The sequence below is a fragment of the Ceratotherium simum genome, chromosome 25, assembly GCF_057802395.1.
Source record: "Ceratotherium simum simum isolate JZ-2026a chromosome 25, ASM5780239v1, whole genome shotgun sequence".
Taxonomy (NCBI): Eukaryota; Metazoa; Chordata; class Mammalia; order Perissodactyla; family Rhinocerotidae; genus Ceratotherium; species Ceratotherium simum.
In genome coordinates, this window is record NC_141924.1 from 39,382,875 (window position 1) to 39,408,705 (window position 25,831).

At 40.2% G+C, this 25,831-nt stretch overlaps 1 protein-coding gene across 1 annotated transcript in view; it reads left to right on the forward strand.

The window, feature by feature from the left end:
• The first annotated feature begins 572 nt into the window (after positions 1 to 572).
• Positions 573 to 25,831, forward strand: part of LIN7A (lin-7 cell polarity scaffold A) — a 130,393-nt gene continuing 105,134 nt past the window's right edge. The window contains exon 1 of the mRNA XM_004417906.3: positions 573 to 657. Coding sequence (XP_004417963.1) covers positions 576 to 657 — 82 coding nt within the window. The 5' untranslated portion in view covers positions 573 to 575. The remainder of the gene's footprint in view (positions 658 to 25,831) is intronic.

Here is a 25,831-nt window from a genome sequence, read left to right on the forward strand (position 1 = left end):
CCTGGCCTTGAGTCAGTTATCTTGTAAACTGTTATAAGTCAACATTCCAAAAACCTTTAACAGAAATTAACAGCAACTATACTTAAATCCCAACATTTCTGACCCTAGAAGCATTTTCTCTCTAAAAGGGATGGGATTACTGGGTTGACAATTTCTCTTAATCTGAAAAAATTTATCTCCATCTGCCTTCCCCATGTCCCCCTTTGGATCTTTTCCCTTCCCCCAGACACACGTATACTCTGACCATTTTATTTGAGTGGAAAGTTGAAAGAAAGCAACACGCCAGCTACACCCGCCCAGCGCTCCTTGGGGTGGAATAGCCAAGTTCTGGGGCAGAGCCCTCGACCCCAGAGCTGGCGATGCAGTCGCTCTCCGATACCTGCTCAGCTTCACGCCGCATCTGAAGGGCCGCCCGCCGCGGAACAGTTGCGTCTCCATCTGGCTGCCAACTCACCCAAGCTGTCTTCTCCTCCACCACCACCTTCCCTCCTTCCCCCTCCTCCCCGTCCTTTCCATCTTCCCTCTCCACCCCGCCCCCAATCTCCTCCTCTTTTTCTCACTACAAGCGGTTGCTGATGCTGAAGCCGAGCGTCACTTCGGCTCCCACGGCAGACATGGCGACATTGACAGTGGTCCAGCCGCTCACTCTGGACAGAGGTAAGGGAACGGCTCGCCCGCCAGGCCACTGCGTCCCCCGCGCCTCTCCCTCTGCCCCTGCCAACTCCCACCGGGACAGCCGGACGCGCTCGGGCACGGGGAGCAGGGCAGCGGGGACGACCGAAGGAGGCTCTCGCGCCGACAGCAGGATACTTTCTTCCCCTTTCTCTGCCCGCCACGTCCCCGCTGCCCCTTCGCGGTGCACTCGCCGGCCCAGGGGTGCCTTCGCCGGGCTCTGGCGCCCCCACCGCCACTCCCAGCCCCTCGCCGGGTCGCCTCGGGCCGCCGGCTTTGTTGGAGCGGATGCGCGGGCACCGCTAGGCGCCCGGGGCTCGGGGTTGGAGAGGGGCAGGGAGGAAGCTCGCCGTGCCGGGCGAGGGCGCCTGCAGCCGGAGACCGGGGAAGCCTGGCGAGGGAGCCGCCTGCCAGCCAGCGCGGCCGCGGGGCCCAGGAGGAAGGAAGTTTGTCCCGGCGCCGGGGGCGATGGTCGGTCCCGCAGCGGGTGCCCAGGCAGCCGCCCGGGGGCGGGCAAGGTGCACCCCAGGGTGGCCTGTGCCGGGACGCACGGCTGCTGGGCTGCCGCGGCGGGGAGCTGCCCTCGGCCCAAAGGGCAACGCGCAGCGCTGGCAGCCGTGCCCGGGCCCGGGGCGCGCGTCGCGGCAGCCGAGCCCGGCTCTCTCCGGCTGCGCGCCCCGAAGGCGGCGGGGGTCGCGCCTGCCCCCGCCGCCGGCAGCTCTCTGGCAAAGGCAACTCAGTTTCTCCGGCCCCTGCCCGCCTCGTTCTCTCCCAGCCCGGTGCCACCGCGGTGCCCGGGCTGCGGAAGGCGCTGGGACGCAGCGCAGCCTGGGTGGAAATTCAACTTCTGACCCGCGACCCTGTGCGTCCTGCTCTCCTGCTTGAACGCGGAAGCAGCGTTTGCTTCCTCCCCAGGACCTCCGCAAGCCTAAGGAGGGAATCCTCCAGTGTGATCCGGCCCTCTCTGGTGCAGCCGTGCGGGGTTATACCTGTCCCTGTGTGTCCGGGTTTCCCTTCTGGCTGGCGACGTCCAGTTCTGAAGGCGCTGGAGTCCCACGACTCTGCCGCGGAGGACACCTGCTCGTCCCGGTCCGCAGGGGCCGGATTTAGGACCCTGAGTGGCCGTTTGGAAATGGTGTGCTCAGACGAAAATGATTTAGTCCGATGTATCTCTAAAAATATTCTTTCTAGCAGATCAAACTGGCCTGTGGGGCAAGGCAAAAAAGCATCCTGCTGCGAGAACAGTGGAAAAGCCAGTGAACTCTGTGAGGTTTTTAATTTGGAGAGGTTGTGGGTGACTTGAATGCAATCTGTTGGCTCCAGAACACATGTTATGTGGTGCCCGTACAACCTTACTTGGCGTAAGAGTTGAAAAATAAAAAATAATTGATTTTATGTTGGGAAATGTTGATTTGCAAGCTAGTAAATTAATAACAGTAGTTAAAGAGCTCGGAAATGCATTGTATAATCCATGATTTCACCCCAATATCATCATCTACACTAAAGCAGGATAAATCCATTGCCACTAAGAGCCAAACAGATGGCAAGCTATTAGAAATTATGGATTTCCCACGTATTTCTGTTTTAGTGTAATGAGCTCTTATATTGTCCCATTACTAAATCAGTCTTTAAACCTCTCAAGTAAAACGACTACATTAGGAGGGGAAAAAACAAACTCAAAGAAAATTGCATACTACTACTACTAAAAATATTTCACTTTTGGGGTTTTACCTCAGCGCTTAGATGCCTGGCTCAGTTGTGGGTAGGAAGTGCAATCAGACCAAAATCTATTCTTAAAGTTTGTTCCTGTTCACAACCAGTCTGCACCTGTCCTTCCCAGTGTGATTAGGTCCATGCAGAAAGTAGCTCAGGAGGCAATCTGAGTGAGACTATGGATGGATTTGAATCAATCCACCAGCAGCTCACTGCAAAGTCCGTAATTTACAGATGATGGATTATTGGCGTCATTGCTGTGCATGAAGTCAATATATATAAATATTTTTTTCTCTACCTTATAAAAATGATTAATTAATTGATTAATTGCATCATTAAACCAATGAAAGAAGGGGTTCTGGAAAATTTCCTACAAAAAAAGAAAGCCTTTCAAAAGAGGCAGCCTGATGATACTTACCTGGGTCCTAGTGGTAACTCAGATACTCACTTCGGATGGGTTGGTTAGCCTCTTTGGGCATCGGTTTTCCTCTGTGCCACATAAGGAATTTAGATTAGATGATTCTGACACTGTGCAGCTTTACCAGTCTATAATTCAATTAATTAAAATTAGGACTCAGTTTCTGGCTACCTACCGGAAGATTTTCCAGATCACTCCCTCTCCCAGGTTGTTTTGGTGCCCTTTGATGTGTTCTGAGGCTACCCAGTGCTTTGGCTCCATCAAAGCATTTCTCACACTCTGTTGCATCTGTCTCCTCATTGAATGGAGCTCAAGAGACCATTTCTAAATTCATCTTTGTATTCTCAGTGGCTGCCATAGTCCCTGACTCACAGTAGAAGATCAAAAATTAATGTAAGTCAGTATAAGTGAACCAAGGACTGCAGTCACTTAAGCACTGTTAAAATATAGGATGTAGCGAACTGAGGTATGGCTCATAGATGCACAACATTTTGGCCCTGGGAAGGATGGCAGGGAGAACATAGGCCAGTGGTTCTTCAGCTTTCTTTTCCCCTCTACACTTGATGGATTCCCATCAGTAACCATAGCTCACCAAGGCTGTGATTATTAACCAAGGGGGATTGTGGCAGGTGGGCAAAGGAGAGAAAGGAAAGAAAATACCTGACAAAGTCTCCCCAGGGCATCTCAGCGAACCTGGATACATAATCCACAATTTGAGAGCTGCTGGTTCTTTTCTCACATCTTCATTTTTCAAATGAGAAACATGAAAGAAGCAATGATAAGAGATATTTTCAAGGTTACTCAACTAGTTGGTGGGAGATTTTATTCCAAAATCTAATTTTTCTTGTTTGATGCCCTTTGGCACATAAACTGATTCATCTGGAATCTTGAGGACAAAGGTTTTAAGCAAACAAATCAAAGCTATGGATTGAAATGAAGATTTACTCCCCCCAGAATTCAAAAGATATTATCTGAAAATAAGAAGCTCAGAAAATCTGCACTGGCTTCTTGGATCTTGTCTGGCAAGCAAGCCTTTGCCAGGACCAGGCTGGGCCCTGAAAGGATGAAGAGAGTGACTTCAGGTTTTCACTGCTCTGTGCTCATCCTAAATTCTTTTCCATCTGCCATTAAGACTTCAGATTAATCCTGCGGAGGCCTCTGGGTGGCAATGTCCAGAGTAGGTTCCTGTTCAACCTGGTCCCAGTCCTTGGGATCCTTCATTTACTCACTGGGTGTCTACTATAAGCCTGACTCTACTGAGGGATTGGTATACAATGGTGAACTAACCAGATGTAATTCTTGTCTTCATGGTAATTAGAACCTTCTGGGAGAGAGAGAGATTAAACACACACACAGACACAAACAATTCATTCATTCAATAAATATTCATTTATTAAATAGATACAGTATATATATGCATTCATGTATACAAGATACTATAGGAATACCAAAAACAAAGTTTTTACTTTTATGATCCTTAAGAGTCTAGTGGGGGAAATAGATAATAAGCAAGGGATTAATTAATTAACTCAACAAATAAGTATTGAGTGCCAGCCTTATGGAAAGCACTGTTTTAAGCAATGTGGTACTGCTGATGAACGAAATAGATAAAGTCTAATGGAGTTTACATGCTAATGAGAGAGTCACACAGTGAACGCATCCACATACAACTACAAGTGCTAGTGAGAAAAAATAACACTGGATCAAGGAGAGTTCTGGGGGCTGCTGTTTTCCATATGATGGTCAAGGAAGGTCCTCCCTCCTGAACTGATGACATTTGAGAAGAGACCTGAAGAAAGTGAGGAAGCAAACTTTGCAGATCTCTGGGGGAATGTGCTCAGGAGAGGGACCTCACACGCGCACCCTGGGAACATCAAGGATGTCAGCGGAAAACGTGAGCGCAGGGGAGAGTGGTGGAAAATGGAATGTGTGAAGTTAGTCGTGAGGGGCCAGAGGATATAACTTATAATCAGGAGTTTAGATTAGTTGAAAGTATAAAGTGCTCTGCAGACAATAAACAGGACATGAGGATAGAGAATAATGGAGAAGGACCAATTTAGACAGTGTTCGTCAAGGAAGGCTCAATGAGAAAGCAAAATTTAAACTGAGTTCTGATGTATTAATAAGATCCTTAGGAAAAGCATTCTGGATAAAGGGAAGAAGGCACAGAAAAGCAGTCCCACACGTACAACTTGGCTACTATTCTGTGAATACATCTTTAACCAAGCAAATGATTGAAAAGAAAAATTACCAAGAAATAGAAACACTCCAAGCATGCATCTTGGGGGTAGAAATTCGGTTATAAGTATACCAAGATAATCTGTAGATCAGCTTTTTGCTTGTTATTGCTAGGCTAAAACCTCATACAATTAGATTTTCAAAGATATACTGAGCACTGTAATTTACATGTCACTGTGCATAAATCTACATGTTGAACTCAAGTGGTCATAATATGAAATATATGCATTTTCAGTCTCATATTTTATATTAGACAGTGATGTAGAAAGTAGTACCTGTAATTTACCCTTGTGGCAAAGAGGAGATATGGATAAGGACATTAGTGTGGAATCTTCTCTTTCAGAATTTAAAATGTTCACTGCAATTATTCCCTATATCAGATGTTAGTTTGCCCAGATTTTAATCTCTAACACCCGGAATGACCTTCAGCTAAAGACAAGAGAACAAAGCAGGGTGCAGTCAATGACACTTAACACCTTCTTAACAAAGAACACAGGCACACTTCACAAGAGCAAAGACTTCCTGGACTGAGGCACTTTCTTAAGTACAGTAGCTCCAACTCTCCTTCACTTCCCATCTCAAGGTCAGAAAAGATAATACAGCCGACTTCTTCAAAATTTCACTTCTGCTTACCTTTTCCCCCTAATTTTAAGCAGAATGCCTTTTTGAAAAAATCATGGCTAATAAAGAAATAATACAAAACCAACTCTTGAAGAAAAATGGGTAATTAAAACAATTTCTAGGAGTAATTAAAACTGTGTGATTTTAAGTATTTGAGCCTTTGCTTATGAAATGATCAATAGCTTACAAGTAAGCAGCATTTAGGTGCCTATGTAAAATAAAACATTGGTACCACAGTCATCTAACTTGTCTGTGAGTTAAATTCAACTTGGATAAGTTGCAAAAATGTAAATGGAAATCTTGATTTCTTGGCTTCTAAAATAAGCCATAATTTAAAATATTGATTAAACAAATCTTGATGTGTTTTCCCATTTAAAAAATTAAGTTTTTGTCCTTTAAAAATTCTAATATAAAACCAAGAGCTTTTATTTTTGTGGATTTCAACCTTATGGGGAAAAAACATGAGAGCAAAAATTGAATGCAAATGAAACTCCCATGGGTGCCACACTTTTCATAGAATTTGTGATACATTAACATTTTTCTCTTTTCCTTTTTCGCTTTTCAAGGCATGCAGAGCTTATTACGTTATGTATCTCCCAATTCAAGCCTTGGGCATCCTAAAGCTTTTCTAATCAGTTGTATTCACCAGTTTTTATAAAACCTGTATTTGCCTGAAAATTGCTATTGCTCACAGTCCGAAGGGGCTTGTTCCTTCTCTCTCTCCTTCTTATTTTTTTTTAACATGAGGAGAGATTAAGGAAGAAGGAAAATAAAAGTTAATCTAGTTCTTATGTTGTTTTAAAGATGTATGTAAAGGTGGTTGTGATGGGGCAGGAATGAGAGGGGCTGACTACATTTTAGGCTCTTGTCCTAAAGCCTTCTCACATCAGCAGTCAGATATGTTTTAGTCTACAAACATTAAGTGCTTGCTTGCTTTCTCATGTTTTCTGTAGGCTTCACTAAACATTAAAAAAAAATTTTTATGGAACTTTTATTTATGAATCAATATTGGAGTGTTTCTTCTGCACTATACGGTTACAGAACATTTTCCAGGAGTCAGAACCGTGCCACATCTACCTTTTCTTTTTCTTTGATAACGAAAAGTTGCAAAGAGAAGGACCCAAATTTCTGAGGAGTTTTGATTTAAAAAAGGTATTTTGCATTTAAAAGAGAGTCTTAAACACAGTTTTGAAATTGAAAGGAAATTGCGAAATTAGTGATAGAGCTTCCAGAAGAAGAAAAATAAATCTAGTGACTATCTTCTAGCTTGGTGTATCAGCTGTGCAAGCCCTGAGATGTATTTGGTGTGCTCTGGTCGTTTATGAAATTAGGACTTTTGCTCTTGGAGTGCTTTTTCAAGAATCACAACTAGGGCTAGCTATTTACGAGGGAGAAGGAAACATTTAGAGAATAGTATCAAATGGGAAGATGAATACCGGGTATTGGGATGTTATTATAGGCACAAAGCCAATACCTTTTGGAAAGAGTTCTTTTCTTAGTCCTGACATCTGTCTATTAGAATCGTCTTCATCAGAGACCGTGCTGGATTTGTTTATGTAGAACCCAACACATTGTCTGGTACATAGTTGGCACACTCAATATTTGTTGATTGATTGATTGAATGAATAAATGAATGACTGACTGAATGAAATTGACTTAGCTGGACTAGCTATCACGGAGTCATTCTTAATGCTCAAAAGAAAAAGCCTTCCAACCTATAATAATGTAAAAGCAGTGGCTGCCTTACTTTGTCACTTTGCTTCTGTGTGTCTATGCAACAGACTCCTAAAAGTGGATGCTCTCCAGGGCCAAGAAAGGATGTGAGGTGCTGGTGTTGATATTCACAGCCCTACTTCCATTGCTTGCATCCACCTGCTATCTTAATCACAGAATGGCAATAAGATTTAAACTAACCCCAAGTTAGATGGGGAGGAAAAAAAAATTTACAGCTGAGTCTGTTTAACAGTAATGAGAGCATTGGGGAAAATGGCTGAGAGACTGCTGAAGGTGAGTTTTGAGGAAAATAGGAGAAGAGCAGTAACTGCTGATGGACAAATATCCTGGCTTCCAAAAAGGTGAGAAAGGTGATTTAGAAAACTATAGTCCAATCTACTTGTTCTTGCCCTCCTGGCAAAAAATCTAAGGCATATTAATAGAAGAATGGGATATTGGCACTTAGAAGAGGAAGTGGTGATCCCACAGACATGGGGTCACTAAAAATAGGTCTTGTCCAGTTTCAGGTGGGTGCCATAGCCACAGTGAACTCATGACATCACAGCTGTCATAGAAGTCTTGTGGGAAATGTGGAGGTGTGGGAAGTGGACGATCACACTCTAGGATTTCTCATGATTGAAACACTACTCCTAGGCAGTTTGGTTCTCTGTCGTATTCAACATTGTTACCAATATTTTAGATGAGGGCCATAGAAAGTTTTTACAGGTGGCATAGAACTAGGAGAAATAGCAAATGATTTGGCCAGGCATATCAATATTCTAAAATTATACCAGGCTTGAATGGCAAGTTACAATGAAAGAGATAATATTTAGTGGAAATAAACAGAGTCTTCATTCATTTGTTCACCAGGAAAAGGGAGGCAGCCCTGGCTATTCACTGCCCTTGGTTGTCCTGCCAGGGAACTTGCTCCACTGGACTCCACTCAACCATCTTGAAAACCTCAGGCAGGCCCTGTACCTTGATCAAGCCATGATGATTCAGTTGTGGGCTGCGGCAGGGGCAGTTGAGCATGTCACTTAAAACATGCCCTCCAGAGCCAGCCTACCAGGGTTGGAATCCCAGCTTTTCCACTTATTAGCTCTGCAACTTCCTGTGTTACTAGACTGTTTTGAATCTCAGTTTTCCTATCTGTAAAATGGCAAATGATAAAATAGCACTGACCTCATGGAATGTTTGCTTTAAATGAGTTAAGATGTACAAAGTACTTAAAACAGTCCTGATACAAGTAACCACTCGACAATGATAATTATTTCTTCCCTGAGTCCTAGAAGTCATGTACTCCCACCCTACTGCCAGGGGGCAGGCACAGATAATATTTGTTGCCTTCAGACTCTACTAAGAGGCAGGGACCCTGTTTTTTGTTGTATTATCTAGAAGCAGGAAGCATTTGGAGATGCCTGGAGGTAAAAACAAATTTTCTTATATACACACCTGATTTCCAACCCACTCTTTTGCCAAATCACTTCTTTGTTGATGCTTCAATAAACTTTTTTTAAAATAATTCTACTAGAGCACTTACCACTCACGTTTGAAATTATTCTTTTACACTGCTGCTCCCCTAATAATATAAGTTATTTGTATCTACTTTTATGTACCCATTGACTATCACAGTGCCTGAAAGATAAGTGCTCCAATGTGTGCTGAATAAATTAGTGGTTTGTCTTCAAATATTGCATAGTTTCAGGGGCTAAAACTAGGTAAGTGAGCAGAGGATACAAGATGGCAGATTTTTTTCAAGAAAAAATTTCCTACACTTATTCTGTTCAGAATTAGAATGGGTGCCTTCTGGGAATTAGTGAGTATCCTATTACTGAGTTACTAGAATGTAGACAAAAGTTGAATGAACAAATTGGAAAAGTTGTTACAGGTGGACTTTAAGATTCAGTAATTGTTTAGGACAGGGATTTGGATTGGAGTTTATGTAGATGTTCAGTGTTTTATTTTATTCTATTTATATGCAGATATTAAAAGTGTACTAAATAGTTGACCGAGGAAAATAAAACCAAGAGTGACTTTTTGACTCCCTTTTTAGTGCTGTTTAATTGTGAAGCATCACACGATGCTGAGAGAGGCACTTGTGTGCCAGTCAGGGGTGTGAGCTCTGGCTCCAGACATCTGGGGTCAAATCCTGTCTGTCCCTGCCTCTTTTTAGCTATGGATCTGTTACTATCTTCTCTGTACTTTAGTCTTCCTCTGTAAAATTGAAAATAATGATACTCTTTACCTCATAAGGTTGCTGTAAAAATTAACTGAGAAAACACAAGCAAGTGCTTAGAACACTGCCAGGTTCACAGTCAGTGCCCAATACTGATCGATTATTTCCCACCTCTTCTCCCCGGGGCATGCGTTTTCCCCAGTGCAATAAATGAAAAGTGCACGAGCTTCAGATTTAGACAGATATGGATTTGAATTGCAATTCTGCCACTGACTATCTATGGAAGCTTAGAATATTGCTTACTCTCTCCACATTTTCTTTCTTTCATTCTTAATATAGGAATAATGACACCTACCTCACATGGTGATACATTCCTTTGATTCTTCCTTCACTTAGCCATTCAAGGAAAAGTGAGTGAGAGTCTACTATGAGCCAGGGACCAAGTCAAGGGCTAGGGGTAGAACTTGAAGTCTAGGGAAGATAGACATTAGATAGGTAATTTAGGATGACATGGTTTGAGTATTTTAACAACAGCTCATGCATATTGAGTATTTCGCTTACTACATGCCAGGCATTGTACTTGGCACTTTTCATGTTTCATTTCAATTAGTCCTCACAACAAACCTGTGAGGCAGATGCTATTAGTGTTTTGAAGATGTGGGAGTTGAGGCATAAAGAGGCTAAATAAAGCGATTGGAGCTCTGGCTGGTTGATTCTTCAGGCATTGGGCTTAATCACTATGCTGCCCTGTGGAGACAAGAGCATAGGTCTGTAACAGGGTCTGTAATGAGCCTTGAGGAACTTGAACTTGTAAGGGACAGCAGACGCAGAGGTACTTGCAACAGCTTCAGAGAACAGGCAGACAGGTAGGAGCACACCAGGAGGGCATGTTGCCCCGGACAAAAGGGAAAGAACTTTGTCCAATACTCATAAAAGGAATGTATACCAAAATTGATCAAGATTAACTTAAGTGATACATTTTAAAAGTCTAGCACAATGATTGGAAAATAGCAGTTACTTAATAAATGGTTGTGCTTATTGTTAATGGTGGTTATTAATTTCTTGGTACTAAAGATCAAAATGCCCATAGATAGAATTATAAGAAAGTAATATCAATATTCTGTTCATTCTTCCCATGCTGTGCCAGTGACCAAAGAGATAATGACTGTGACATTCAGATTACCTTCCTGTGATCTGCAATGCCCGGACAAAACTTTATAGACCTGGAATTTTGACAGGTTCATGTAAGAGTGTGAAAATGTCATAATAGATTAGCCCCAAATCCCCTTTCCCTACAGTCTTTGCCTCCAAGGGGGATAAGTGAGAGGGATTTGGGAATGTAGCAGAAACTGAATTTCAGGCAAAGAGAAAATTGTGACTTTTCTTTTTTTCCTTCAAGATTAGCTCTAAATGTCCTGCAGGGCAGAGACACTCTCTCTTACCCAACATCATTAAAATACATGTCTTGAGGTTTTACTGTGAATTTCAGTGGCCCAAGTAATGCCGTGTTTGTCTAGCATTAAATGTTCCATCTAAGTAAAACTTATAGATAATTGAAGCTTACTCCTTTAGGCCCAAAATTATTAATTTTAAACCATTTTTAACCTAAAAATATAGGATTCATTTTCTTTCCTTTTTTGGTACAGTATATGTTCTCTATATACTATAATGTGGTTTTTGTAAAGGAATAGTAGAAGATAAAACAAATAAGCTAGTAACACTTGATGCACATTACTGAAGGAACGCTGAAATAGTTTTTTTGATGGATCAAAGGGAAATTCTGCATCACTCCAGCTTCTCAGGCCTATTTTAGTTAGTTGAGGTTGACAGACACTGCTTCTGGATGATGGGGTATTCTGTGATCATGCAGACGCTCATTTCTTCTGAGTTCACACATTTTCTAAGTATTTCCAGTTCAGCATCCAAATGATACATGCAAATAGCAAAGTGCTAAGATTGGGTGTGTTATGGACTGAATGTTTGTGTCCCTCCCTTCCCCTCCAAAATTCCTATGTTGCAGCCCTAACCCCCAATGTGATGTTAGGAGGGGGGCCTTTGGGAAGTGATTAGGTGTAGATGAGATCATGAGGGTGGGGCCCTCATGATGGGATTAGTGTCCTTATAAGAAGAAAAGACCAGAGCTCTCTCTCTCTCTACCATGTGAGAATGCATCCAGAAGGCAGATGTCTGCAAGCCAGAGAGGGGGCACACATACCAGGAACAGAATCTGCTGGCACCTTGATCTTGGGCTTCCCAGCCTCCAGAACGCTGAGAAATAAACGTCTGTTTTTTAAGTCACCTCATCTGTGGCATTTTGTTATAGCAATCTAAGCTGAATAGGACAGCATAGCAATCATCACAGGATCTTGGCCTCAGCAATCGTCTGTCCTAAGTAGTTGAACATAGTAGCCATAGGCAAGATTAGTTCCACACGGATACACATTAAGGCATGCCTAATTTCCTGTTTCGTTTCACGTTTCCCCCCTCTGGGTTTACAAACCTCTGTCTTACATGTACTAACAAGTTTTCAAAGCTGCTTCTCTTGGATTGCTCTCCATTATTTTCAGAGCTTTAAAAAAAATACATTGAATTATTTTTTCTTAAAAGTTTCTCCTGAATATTTTTCTATATTGATATTAATTTCTATATTGATTATTGATTTCCTATATTGATGATATTTCTTATTTGTAAATTATCAATTTTCCAAATGTAAGGGAGCTCTAACTAATCAATTGTCTTATGTTCAGATAATAATGCATTACTTACCTAATATTGATGGAGGCCTTTGCTTATCTTGCTATCAGTCTTTCTTTTATTGTTTGTAGCGGTGGCCCCTGGGTGACAGTAGACATCTTTAATTTATCAGTATTCCTTCAAATAATATTATTTATATACAACAATATACTTCCAAATGCTCCCTCCCATCTTTTGTGCTATTGTTGTACCTATGCTATAAACCCATAATTCATTGCTACTTATTTTACTTTAAACCAGAGGTCACAAGCTATAGCCCCTAGACCAAATCCAGCCTGTGAACTAAGAATGTTTTTTTACATTTTTAAATCGTTGAAAAATAAAATGAATAACATTTTTTGTGACACACGGAAATTATATTAAATTCAAATTTCAGTGTCCATAATAAAGTCTTATTGGAACACAGCCATGCTCATTCATTTACATGTTGTCTATGGCTGCTTTGGGGTTTCAATGGCAGAGCTGAGTAGTTACGACAGAGACCATTTGGTCTGTAAAGCTTAAACTATTTACTGTCTGACTCTTTACAGAAAATGTTTGCTGACCTCTGCTTTTACAGCATTAAAAACATAGAGAAGAGAAAATGTCTTTTACATTTATCCTCAGTTTAACCATTTAAGGAGCTCCAGCTTTCAGTCTTCCTGGTGCACCTGTGCCCCACATGGTTCTCTCTCTCTGCTCTCTACCTGCCCACAGGGGTACACTGCTCTTGCTTGTTGCTTGATAATTACTAGCCTGTTCTGGGGACAAAAGGGTTTCTCTCTTGTCCTGGCCCAGCCTTGGTCTCAGGAAGGCCCTGTTCCTCGGACTCAAGGATGGGCCTTTCTCAGTGATCCCGCCTCTCGTTGCTCTACCGGACTAAACTGCCTTGGTGGCTGGAGGATCTTGTTGGGAGAGTTCTCAGCCCCTTCCCCAGCGGTAGGGCTCCTCTAATACTATTGGTATAGGGTCCTGGAACTAGGACTGCTTCCAGCCTCCCTCTCCCTCCCCCTTGAGGGGGAGGGCTTTTTCTTTTACCTTCTCCCAGTTGTAGTGGGTCTTCACCTCTAGTCTTCACCCTGATCCATTGTTTCTCATGAGCTTCCAGTAAAAGTTTATGGAAAAAAGCCTGGAGTATTTGCCACCCTCAGAGGTTCTATACTCTCATGCTAGCTCACATCTGGACTTTCATCAATTTGATAAAAATTTTAGCTGAACTCTTCATACCCACCTGTATGGCACCCGCTGTCTCTTCTGCCCATGCCCTGCCACAGGGGAGTGAGCCCGGGCTCGCTTCTCTCTGCTTGGAGGGATTTCTATACCCTTGATTATCACTGTTTTGCAAAGTTAACTCATCCAATGCGAGCTATAATTCACACTAACCTAGTGGAGTAAGAAATCGTGTTCCCACTTGGGAAGACAGACTTTGAAAGCATTTTTGCAGCCTGGCTAATTTTTGGTACTGATTTGCACATCTGAGCAACTATTTGGTTATGCAGACTGTCTTTATGTTGTTGCTCATATTTCAAATTAAAATCCAATTTAGAGATTAATTTGAGTGAATCTGTAATATGGCAGGCTGAGCTAACACAGAACCTCTCCCGTTACAAACATCAAGATGTGCCAGGGCCGGCGCCATGGCTTAGCGGTTAAGTGCGCGCGTTCCGCTGCTGGCGGCCCGGGTTCGGGTCCCGGGCGCGCACCGACGCACCACTTCTCCGGCCAAGCTGAGGCCCTGTCCCACATACAGCAACTAGAAGGATGTGCAACTATGACATACAACTATCTACTGGGGCTTTGGGGAAAAAAAGGAGGAGGATTGGCAATGGATGTTAGCTCAGAGCCGGTCTTCCTCAGCAAAAAAAAAGAGGAGGATTGGCATGGATGTTAGCTCAGGGCTCATCTTCCTCACAAAAAAAAAAAAAAAAAAAGATGTGCCAGATAAAATGTAACAATTAAAAACTGTCTGTAGCTTAGATTGCAGCGAGAAAGCGAAATTTCCAGGTGCAGGAAATGAAAGGGGAAGGGAAGGCTGGAATGGTAGTGGTATTGAGCTGACATCTTGGTAGAAGTAAGGAGGGAGATGAAAATGTGCCAAATGGTCCTAGACTTACAAATAAGCCCCATGGCTACGGGAGAGCAGGAACTGGGAGGGAGGCCTTGGATCTGCGCTATACCCACACCCTAAACTTTAGTACTTTGTTTGGAGTCTGAATACATGCCGCAGGCTTGGTTCAGGAAACTCTCTCTCAAGAAATTTACATAAAATGAGTCCAAGGCTAGGATAGACTAGAGGAAGTAAAATGAAAGTCAGCACTCTTAAGAAATTCTAGCTGCACTGAACAAACAATCCCTGCCAAAACTGTGCTCACAATTAAACATTAGAAGCATATGGGAAAGAGCTAGAACATTGGAGCGAGTCAGTGCATGAATGAGCCCTGCGTTTCCAGCAGAGAGAACAGAAATTTGGAGACAAGAAGGTATATCTGAAAAACTAAAAGAACTTGATATAGAAGAAATCAGAAAGAGACTATAAGATAAGCATATTTATAATTATTTTAAAAATATATTTCAAAAGAATAGAGACTCTGAGGAAAGAACATGAGATGGAAAAAAAATAATAGGTAAATTTGAAAAAGATTATTGAAAAATATGAGAAAAGAATGCTGAAAGAGGAATTTTTCTTTTTTTTGCTGAGGAAGATTAGCCCTGAGCTAAAATCTGTGCCCATCTTCCTCTATTTTGTATGTGGGTCACCACCACAGCATCACTGACAAGTGGTGTGGGTCCGTGCCTGGGATCCGAATCTGCAAACCAGGGTTGCTGAACTGGAGCATGCTGAACTTACCACTGTGTCACCGGGCAGGCATCTGAACGAGGATTTGTTTAAAAAATGAAATGACATCAAATTATATTAAAGTTTTGAAAAATTTGAAGATTTCTATTTATAGGACCATTTCTGTGTATTCATATACAGGAAGAAAAAATCACTTAAATAGCACCATTTTCACTTGATCTGATGCTATAGGCATATATTAGAAATGACTGTTGAGCCCGGAAAGAAGCAATTGTGGGTTAAGTATTAAAACAGCCAGAAACTGGGGATGAGGCTTCTCTGAGATATTAATCTGATCATGTCGTCCCTTGCATTAAACTCCTCAGTGGCTTCCCACTGTCCAACATTCTTAATATATCTTAATATGTTCTTAATTTTATTAACTGACCATATGCCGAATATTTTTTTGCATATAGCCTTTGCCCTTTACTCCTTATGTCCCAAATGCCTCGAACATAGCCTGGGACGTTGTAGGTGTTTAATAAATATTCGTTGAGTGAATAGACTCAAGGTCTTGGCAATGTTGTTCTCTTTGTGGGAAAGCTCTTCCTTCCTCTTCCCTTTTCCGGGCAAACTCCTACTTGTCTTCTTAGCATTCAGGTTTCAGATTACTCAAGAAATCTTTTCTTGTTCCCTCAGCCTGGGTTAGATCCCTCTGTTTTATGCTTCCCTAGCACCTTATGTAAATTTCACCAGCCCTTTTGTAAATTCCCTCCATCATTCACTCAACAAATATTTTTTGAGTGCCTACTATGTCCGGACCCCTGTTCTAGGCCCTGGGGATCCAGTAGTGAACACAACAGACATCCTCTCACCTCTTGTGAAGCTTATATTCTAGTGGGTGGGCGCGGAGGGCGGACAGAGGAAGGAAACAGCGGAGTCCTTCATACCGTTCTCAGCAGCGCGAGGAAATGCGAAGCACGATGAGGGGATGAGAAAGCTAAGGAAGTGGGGATGGCTCTTTAATACAGAGGACCAGGGAAGTCCTCATGCATTAGCTGTTTCAAAAGAGAATCTGTAAGAGATGAAGAGTTGGCTCTGAGGATAACCGGGGAAAAGTGGCCCAGTCAGAGGAAACGGCAAGGGTAAACGCCTTGAGGCAATAATGTTCTCAAAGTGTAGGAACAGCAATGAGCCCAATGTGGCTGGAGCAGAGTGAACAAGGGAAAGGGTATTAAGAGATGAAGTCAGAGAGAGATTTATTTTTTACTTTTGACGAGTGATACCATTTTAGTTGTTACAGTTACCATGGGGATGGGGAGAAGGTAGCGGGAAGGGCTGGATGTGGGTTCCGGCCACGGTGCCAGGAACGCCAGGTCCTGAAGGTGCAGCCCCAGGAGCAGCCGCGAGGTGGCGCCAGGCTGCACAGGCTGTTCTGGGTTGGGCGGTCCAGGGCTGGGCGCCGGGACTCAGAGAATCCAGCGGACTTCAGGACTAGCCGTCCACAGGGCTGTGGACCCAGGAATCCCCTTCTTCAAGCCTCAGAGGCGTTTCGCTCCAGTCCTGAGATCCCATCCCCGGGTCCAGGGCCTGGCCTCGGTAGTGCCCATCTGTTGGAGGTGCAGTTTGGCGGTCACAACCTGGGGATTGGGTCCAGCCTAGCTTGCTCAGCAGGTCAACACCCAGCTCCTTCCAGAGCTGCTGGGTCGGTGGGGCAGGGAGGGCCGCAGGCAGTCAGATCACCAGCAAAAAAGCCCTGGGTAACCCGCCACCGGACGTGGCGATCGCGACTGCTGAGGGCCACCTGGGTCACCTTGGTTGCCTCCTGGAAGACGGGCGGACGTCTCGTGGAGCCGAGCCGAGCACTTGCGGTAGGCCACTGCGCCCACGGGCTGGATGAGGCTGAGCCTCACTATTTTAAAGACTGGCTTTTACTCTAAGGTATTAAAGCCTCAGGAGGGGTTTCAGTTTAAACAGGCTCTCTCTATTATGTTGACCGTAGCGGGTAAAGAGTAGACAGGGAGATTAGGTGGAAAGTAATGAAAAGAATCCGGATCAGAGATGATGGTGGCTGGGATCCGGGTAGTAGCAGGAAGGGTAGTGATAAGTGGTCACATTTTGGTCCATCTGGAAGACTTATAACCAGCGGGATTTGATGAAAGATTGAATATAGGGTGTGAGAGAAACAAAGCAGTCCATGATAAATCAGGGGTCTGGCCTGAGTATCTGAAATGATGACCCTTCCCTTTACTGAGATTGGGAAGACTATAGAAAAGCATAGGGGAAGAGGTTATGTCCAGGAGGAATATAGATTTTGGACATGTTGAAATATCTATTAGATAACCAAATGAAGAGTCTGAGTTGGCAGCTCATATAAATTCTGGAACTCAAGGGAAAAGTCCAGGAGGGAGATATAAATAGGGGAATTATCAACATATAGATGGTATTTAAAGCGATCTGGAGGATGAAAAAGACACGAAATTTGATGACTCAGCTCTGGGTAAGTCCAACATTTAAAGGTTAAGAAGATGAGGAGGCACCAAGCAGGGAAGAAAACTAAAAAAGAGTGGTGATCAGAGGCCAAGTAAATGAAGACTTTTAGAAGATGGAAAGGATTATCTGTGTGACATGCTAATAGGTGAGGTAAGAGGTCATCTGGGAATTGACTATTGTGTCTAGCGGTGTGGAGGTCATTGTTGCTCCTGATGCTTTGTGGAAATAGTAGATAAAAGCTCCATTGGAGTAGGTTCAACAGAGAATGGGAACAGATATTTTAGGGATAGTATGAACAACTTTTTGGAAAACTTTTGCTTTCAAAGCAAGCAGAGAAATAATATAGTAGCTGGAGGGAAATAAAATACTCAACATGCTCGAAACTCCTGTGTCTGTAAGAATGGTAAGGACTATAGGCTACAGTAACAACTCTGTCCATCTTGTTGACTGCTTTTTGCCTGGTACAATACTTGACCCAAAGCAGAAGCACAATTAAATATTTCTTGAACAAATAAGTACCGTTTCAGTTAAAATTATAACCTAATATTTATTATGGTTTAGAAATATTTTCAATAGATGTTACTTTTTCTTTTTTTTTTTTTTTTTTTATTTTTTCCCCCAAAGCCCCAGTAGATAGTTGTATGGTCATAGCTGCACATCCTTCTAGTTGCTGTATGTGGGACGCGGCCTCAGCATAGCCGGAGAAGTGGTGCGTTGGTGCACAGCCGGGATCCGAACCCGGGCCGCCAGCAGCGGAGCGCACGCACTTAACCGCTAAGCCACGGGGCCAGCCCCTACTTTTTCTTTTAAATTGGACAAGAATATGTGTTGTGACACTGGTTAAAAAATGAAGTGATCACAGATAATATGATCATTTCACTTCTACTCAGCAGTTCCCTAGCTGACTCAGTTATGCCAAGCGCCACATACTACCTTTATTTCAGGAAAAAACCATGCAATATGACAAATCAATTACTAAAAATATTCAGTGCAGGTAGCTTTTTCTATAGCAGAGTTTTTCAAATCATGGAGAAAAGAAAATAAATACATTTTTCTTCAGCAAAGTAGACTTTGATTTAAGTAAGTTTGAAGAACATCAGGAAGTCATTAAGTCGTGAAAGAGATGTTCATGGTACCATAGTTGTGTGTGAAAAGTTGATTCATTGCCAAGTGATGGTTCACATTTACTTGGTGAAACACATTTATTTGATGTGGGGATGAGCAGTTCTAGTACAATAGATTGTACATCTGGTAAGCTTGACATCTGGTGAGCTACGGAGATGAATGAAGTCATGAAAGATAAGATGAAACATGTAGGTTACAGATAGATAGAGGTGCTGAGTTTTGTTTCTTTGATGGGTAACTGAGAGTGAAAATTTTGAGCAGTGAAGTGATCTGAGCTGTATATTTATTAACTAATATGAAAATTGGCTGCAGGATTGAATGTATGGGGAAAATCAGTGTTTTACAAACATTACTCTGGGAGATTTTATTGGATGCTCCTTGAAAAAGTTTCCGTGGTAAAATGAATTAGGAAATACTGGGTTTCCCAAACAATGGGTTAAACAAACTTAAAGATGTTTCTTTACTGTAGCCTGTGATATACTTTGTGAATCTCCAAGTCGTATGGAATATACAGATCATAGAACTCTTTGTTCAAGGAACCATATTATTTTTTGGAACAGTTTGACAATTTGGGGCTGTATTATCATTGTAATCTGGATGACCTAACCTGAACTTGAGGAGGAGTCATGGAAATGGAAAGGAAGGAAGAGATAAAAATGGGCATGCCTTACTGACTAATAGGTGGTGAAAAGAGGGAAAGGAAAAAATCAAAGGGAAATGTGTTGATGTTGGTCCATAAAGTTAATGAGTTTAGCTTAGCACTTTGAGCTTTAGATGCTGGGGCACAACCAAGTATAAGTTGGGGCTTTGACCTAGGAAGGTGTTCAAGGCTGGAAACAAATTTCAGAAGCACAGACTCCATATAGTATATAGTGCTGGAGAAGAATCTCGAAATGAATTAGGAATATTGAATCCTAGAGTATGAAGTAGGAATTTTGAAGAGGTGATAACTACAGATTTCTTTTTCAGAAGAAAATGCAAGATAGAGCAAAAGACTAGTTTTAGAAAAAATATGGCAACAAATAGTTAAAAGTAAGTACTTTTTTGTTAGTATGACAAGCATCATTTTCAGTATTCAGACTGAGATATAAAAAGAAAACCAACATAAAAAATGTTTTTCTGCTCAGCATATTAATTCACCATGTCAGTAAAGTGTGATGCCTCCTTCAGAAATCCTGACATACTCAGGATACTTGGGCAATCAGTGTTTTGTGACAAGGCAGGCATTCCTCACTGTCTTAGCTTTGTCATTCCTCCTGTGAGTGTTACTTCATGATGGTGCATTGTGTGTACATCGGGATTACAATCCTAGGTCCCCGTCTCCTCTCCTTGACGTTCTCAGAGGTCTACCTTCTGGCCTTCTTATGAACCAACATTCTCATTCTTGTTTCTTGGAACTGTGCTTGTCAACACTTGCAGGTGTGTCCCGGAAAGTGTAGGAATTTATAGAATGGCTGAAAGGATGAAAGAGTCGCCACCAGAAACAAAACCTTTAAAAAATCAGAAAACTGAGATTAAATAAAATACAACACAATATGCCTTTTGTTGTATTAATATCCTTTGCATAATTAGGTCTACCCACATTTATTTTTAGAAAGAAATGCATGTAGCAAAACATGTAGATGCATTTTCAAGGTCAGAATGTGGAGTTTGGAAGAAAAATATGGAGCAGACGGTAAGCTCATAGGAAAATTAGTCAGCCAGCTCTCCCCAGATGGTCACCTTTGTACTGTTTTTTGTAGCTTATGAATTAGGCACCTGTGTTTTCTTCGACTTACTCCTTGCCATGTGAATTCTTGTATTTGACATTTTAATTGCAAATAAAAACAATAAATCCTGATTTTTTTTTCACCAAAAACCCCCACTTTTTTATTCTTGGAATGAAATAACACTTATGCATATTTTGCAATTCCTAAAATGTTTATTTGTATTTTACAATTTATTGCCTGGTATGATAATAGAAATACAAGTATAGTGGTTTGACTCACATAAAGGATATCTTTTTGCAGTTTTCAGGAGACTGGCTTGAGGAACTTTTAAGACCTGTTCAATTTTAAAATATGTATGTTACATGTATTCTATTGAAGGTATTTTTTTAAAGAGATCTGTGATTCATGATAAGGATAGCCGTATTGATTTCACATCTAATTCAGTTTAAAGTGTTCCTTGAATGTGATAGTCACATGTTAAGACCATCATCTATCCCATACATGAGATGAACACAATGCCTTTGAATAAACGATGATTTTCAGGTAAACAATGTGCTTTTCTCAGTCACTGCTTTCGAATTTCTGTGGCATTTGAACTAGCCTTCTATTATAGAAATGTCAGATAAAGATAGTAAGGCTACCTCTATCAGTGCTTAATAAACCAACGCAATAATTTCCTCTTTCTTTTGCGTTGTTTATAGGCATTAGTGAGTGTTGACAGTGAGATGCATGTAGAAGAAAAGGGATTCCTAAGAGAGACATATTAAGTTTTTTCCTTGCCTGTTAGAGATACCCTGGATAAATGTAACAGAAAAATAAATGTGCTTAAAGCATTAATAAAATGTGATGAAGTACTTACACCTGAGTTAAGGTATTCAGTGTGTGTATAATTAAAGATAAGATAAAACTTCAAGTTATGGCAAGAGTGGTTTATTTTACTACCACTTGAAAAGTAATGGCGTTCAAATTAAACTTGTTTATGTATGAGTAATTTGTCTTGTGTTAAAAAAATATGAATTCATACTCAGATTTAAGTATTGGGATCTTATTTATCTTGTTCAAAAGATAAAACAAAGCTAAGCTTATTTTATTTAATCTTCTCTCAAATGGAACAAAAACAAGCTATTGACTATCAATTGAAGACCTTGTTACACAAGTCATTTCAAGGTTATTGCATTTGCCTGTTTATTTTGAGTCAATTAGATCCTAATAACTCACGAACTAGAACAGGTACAAGTGTAATTTTAAGGACATCTAGTGGTCTATGGGATTAATCTTTTCATTTGCCAAGAAAATATTAAATTATTTTAAATCTAGTATGAGATTGCAGCATCTGTTTTTACCTAATTAAATGTTTTATTTGTGAATTTTAAAACTAACTCCTCATGCTTAGAGTCTACAGCCCAACTTCCAAACTCCATCTCCTAGAACTTCCTTAAAATTACACTCAAAAAAGTGTTTATGATACATTTTCATGTATATAGAGATTGAATTATGATTACAGAGTCAGTGACCAGCCTTGTGAGCAGTGTGTGTTGAATAGCATACGGCAAGTCAATCCTACCCCAAAATATTTCCTCCATCTTCTGGACAGGTATTTTTTTTTTGGCTCATTTGTTTATTCAATAAATATTTAATGAGTACTTGCCATGTTACAGTCTTCTGCTGGGTGTGGACATCACAAGAGAACAGAAAACAATCATGGTTCTTGTTCTTATGAAGCTTGCAATCTACAGGAGAGAGACAGTAGTCAAATAATTACAAAGATAAATGTAAAATTACAATAATGATAAATACTAGGAAGCAAAGGTAGATGGTGCTACAAAAGAACCATGGCACATACTAGGCATTTAATAGTAGGTACTTAATATATTTTTGTTGAATTAATGAAAAATAACTGAATGAAAGGGATAACTGGAGAATTGTCCTAGAGAAAGCTTCCCTGAAGAAGTTACGTTTGACCTGAGATCTGAAGCATAAATAAGCATTCAGTTAGTAAAGAATGTAAGAAAGAGGCTCTCAAACAAAGAGAAAAACAAGGCTTTGAGGCAAGATAGAATATGACATATAAAAAAGAGTGAACCTGGGGGCCGGCCCCGTGGCTTAGTGGTTAAGTGCGCGCGCTCCGCTGCTGGCGGCCTAGGTTCAAATAAATAAATAAATAAATAAATAAATAGATAGATAGATAGATAGATAGATAGATAGATAGAGTGAACCTGTAATAAGAATTCAAATTCGAACATGGTGCCAGAAGAAGTTGGAGTGATTGGTCTTCATTCACAGACAAAATGATTTTTTATATAGAAAATCCTACAAAATCTAATAAGTGACTTTAGTAAAGTGAGAAGATACAAGATTAACATAAAAATATCAATTGTATTTCTATATAATAGAAATGAACAATTGAAAGCTAGAATTAAAAAAACAGTAATATTTACAACAGAATCAAAAACATGAACTATTTGGAGCAAATTTAACAAAATATGAGCAAGAATTGTACACCCAAAACTACAAAAGATTGTTGAGAGAAATTAAAGATTTAAATAAATGGAATGGTATACTATGTTCATGGGATTGGAAAACTCAATATTGTGAAGATGTCAGTTTTTCCCAAATTGTTACATAGATTCAACAGAATCATGGTTAAAATGCCAGCAGTCTTTTTTTGTAAAAATTGACAATTGTAAAATTTATATGAAATTGCAAAGGATATAGAATAGCAAAATCGAAAAACAAGAACAAAGTTGGAGGTTTTATGCTACTACTTCATTTCAAAACTTACTATAAAGATACAGTAATCAAGAAAGTGTAGTATTAGTGTAAGTATTGAAATAGAATAGAGTTCAGAAATAGGCTCACAAATATATAGCCAATTGATAGTCAACAGTTGTGCTGGCGAAACTCAATGGAGAAAGGCTAGTCCTTGCAACAAACGGTACTATAAAAATTGGACACCCATCTGCAGAATATTGAACCTGAACCCTTCACACCATATTCAAAAATCTACTCAAAATGGGCCATAAATCTAAGTTTAAGACCTAAAACTATATTCTTTTAAAATAAAATATAGAAGAAAATATTTGGGACCCTGGGTTAATCCAAGATTTCTTAGATTGATGTAAAAAGCATGAACTATAATAGAAAATGATGAGACATGTAAAATTATTGGTCTTTTAAACGTACAGTAGAGAAAATTAAAAGACAAGCCAAGGACCAGGAGAAAATATTTGCAAAATATATCTGATAAAGGATTTGTATGTAGAATATATAAAGACCTCTTAAAACTCAACAATTAAACAAATTAAATGACCCAATTTAAACAAACAAACAAAATTTGAATAGACACTCCACCAAAGAAGATGTACAGATGGCAAGCATATGAGCAGATATGCAATAGCATTAGTATTTAGGGAAAAGCAAATTAAAACGACACTGAGATTCTCCTATTAGAATGTTTTTTAAAAAAAAGTCCTCATTTCTGTGTATGATTTTAAAAAAGGCAAACTTTACTCTGCATCGTTATTGTCTCCAGCACAGAACAGTATAGAAACAGCTCTTCTCTCGTACAAGACCTCTTACCAAGTCTCAGTGCCTTCAGCCTTCTCTCTCCAGTAACTATTTTTCATTTGATAGTAAACTCTCATCTTCCCCAAATTATCCCTGTGATCAAAACGTCAGGCAAATCATATTATGTCCTTTGACTTCAGTTTCCTTATATGTAAAAAGTAGAGATTGGAACATAAAGTCCCTTCCAATTCTGTGATACTAGTTCACTCTCCTAAAGTTGATAACTTTTTGATAAAAATCAAGCAAAATTAGCATCTTACACTTAGATTTGACCTATCTGTGGTATCAATAGATGCCTACAGATACTTAATTCAGTAAGACATACTCCGTATACAATTGTGCATATTAAAACTGCAGAATTTATTTTGATTATTTTCATTATTCTTTTCCCTGGGTCAAATTTTCATTGTAACTCTTGTTACTGATATATCTAATTTCGTAAAAAAATGAACACTGATGTAGTAGATATGTGAGTATTGATTTAGAAAATGTTGGAATCATTCCTATGATTGTTCACATTTGTGTATAGAGCAAGCTATTTTTAATTAGGACCAAATGACAAAAGCAAGTCCGAACAATTTCAATTAAAGACAGAGCAATGTAGTGGAAAAAGATCTGGCCTGGGATTCAGAGTATCTTAGTCCTAGTTCTGGCTTCATCATTGATGTTTCGGACTATTAAGAAATGTTCAGGCCAGCCCCGGTGGCCTAGTGGTTAAATTTGGCATGCTCCGTTTTGGTGGCCCAGGTTCAGTGGCCTGGGTTCAGTTCCCCAGGGATGGAACCACACCACCCATTTGTCAGTTGCCATGCTGTGGCGGCAGCTCACAAAGAGGAGCTAGAGGGACTTACAACTAGGAAATACAACTATGCATTGGGGCTTTGGGGACAGAAAAAAAAGTTCTTGCCACAAGAAAAAACTTTTTAAAAAATGTCAGAATAATTTTAAAGTATCAGTCAAAATAGAATGAAGCCAAAATTAAATGTGACAAAGGATGATGTTTAATGTAGAGAAAAATTACCAAGAATCTATTAGGATCCTAAACCTTTCTGTACTTAGCATCATAGTTTAGAAATATATGTGTATGAGGTAAAAATGTTTCCTGGGAAATATTAGCAATTCACTCAACTTTCTCAGAGACTGACAGCTCAAATAGACAATTAAAAGTAAGACTATTTGAAATTTCAGTAAATCACTTAACAAGCTTGAGCCCACATATTATATGTGTTTGTATTTGTATTATCTATTTTTTTCAAACATCTGGAATATTTAACATGTATGACTCTAAAAATGTTGTTCAAAACCCAAATGAGTAATCACACAAGCAATTTTCTCTGATCGATATGTAATGAACTCAAAAAGTAAAGAATAAAAATATAGTCCTTTTAAAACCATTCCTTTGGAAAAACTTCTTTGCTATAAATAACATTTACTTTAAGAAATGAAAATTAAATGGTTGACTAGAAAGAAGTGACCCACTTTGTCAAAAGAAGCAAGATATAGCTACAGTGGGATTCTGAGAAAAATGTAGGATCATTAAAACACACACACACAAATCTAAGCAAATTATAAAGAAGGAAGCAATAAGGATAAGAGCAGGTATTAGTAAATAAATGATGATGAAACAAAACATATTTCATATAACCAAATGCTGGATCTTTGTGAAAAACCAATAAAATGAATGAAGTTTTTTCATGTTTGAACAAGAAAAAGAGCACTGGTACAAACAAATAACTTTGCAAAGAGAACTAGAACATAGCTATAGATATCAGAGAGATTTTTTTAAAAGTATAAAGTATTATATACAACTTTAGAGCAAAAAAATGAAAATTGAGATGAAATTACATTGTTGGACCACAGAAATTCTTACACTTGAC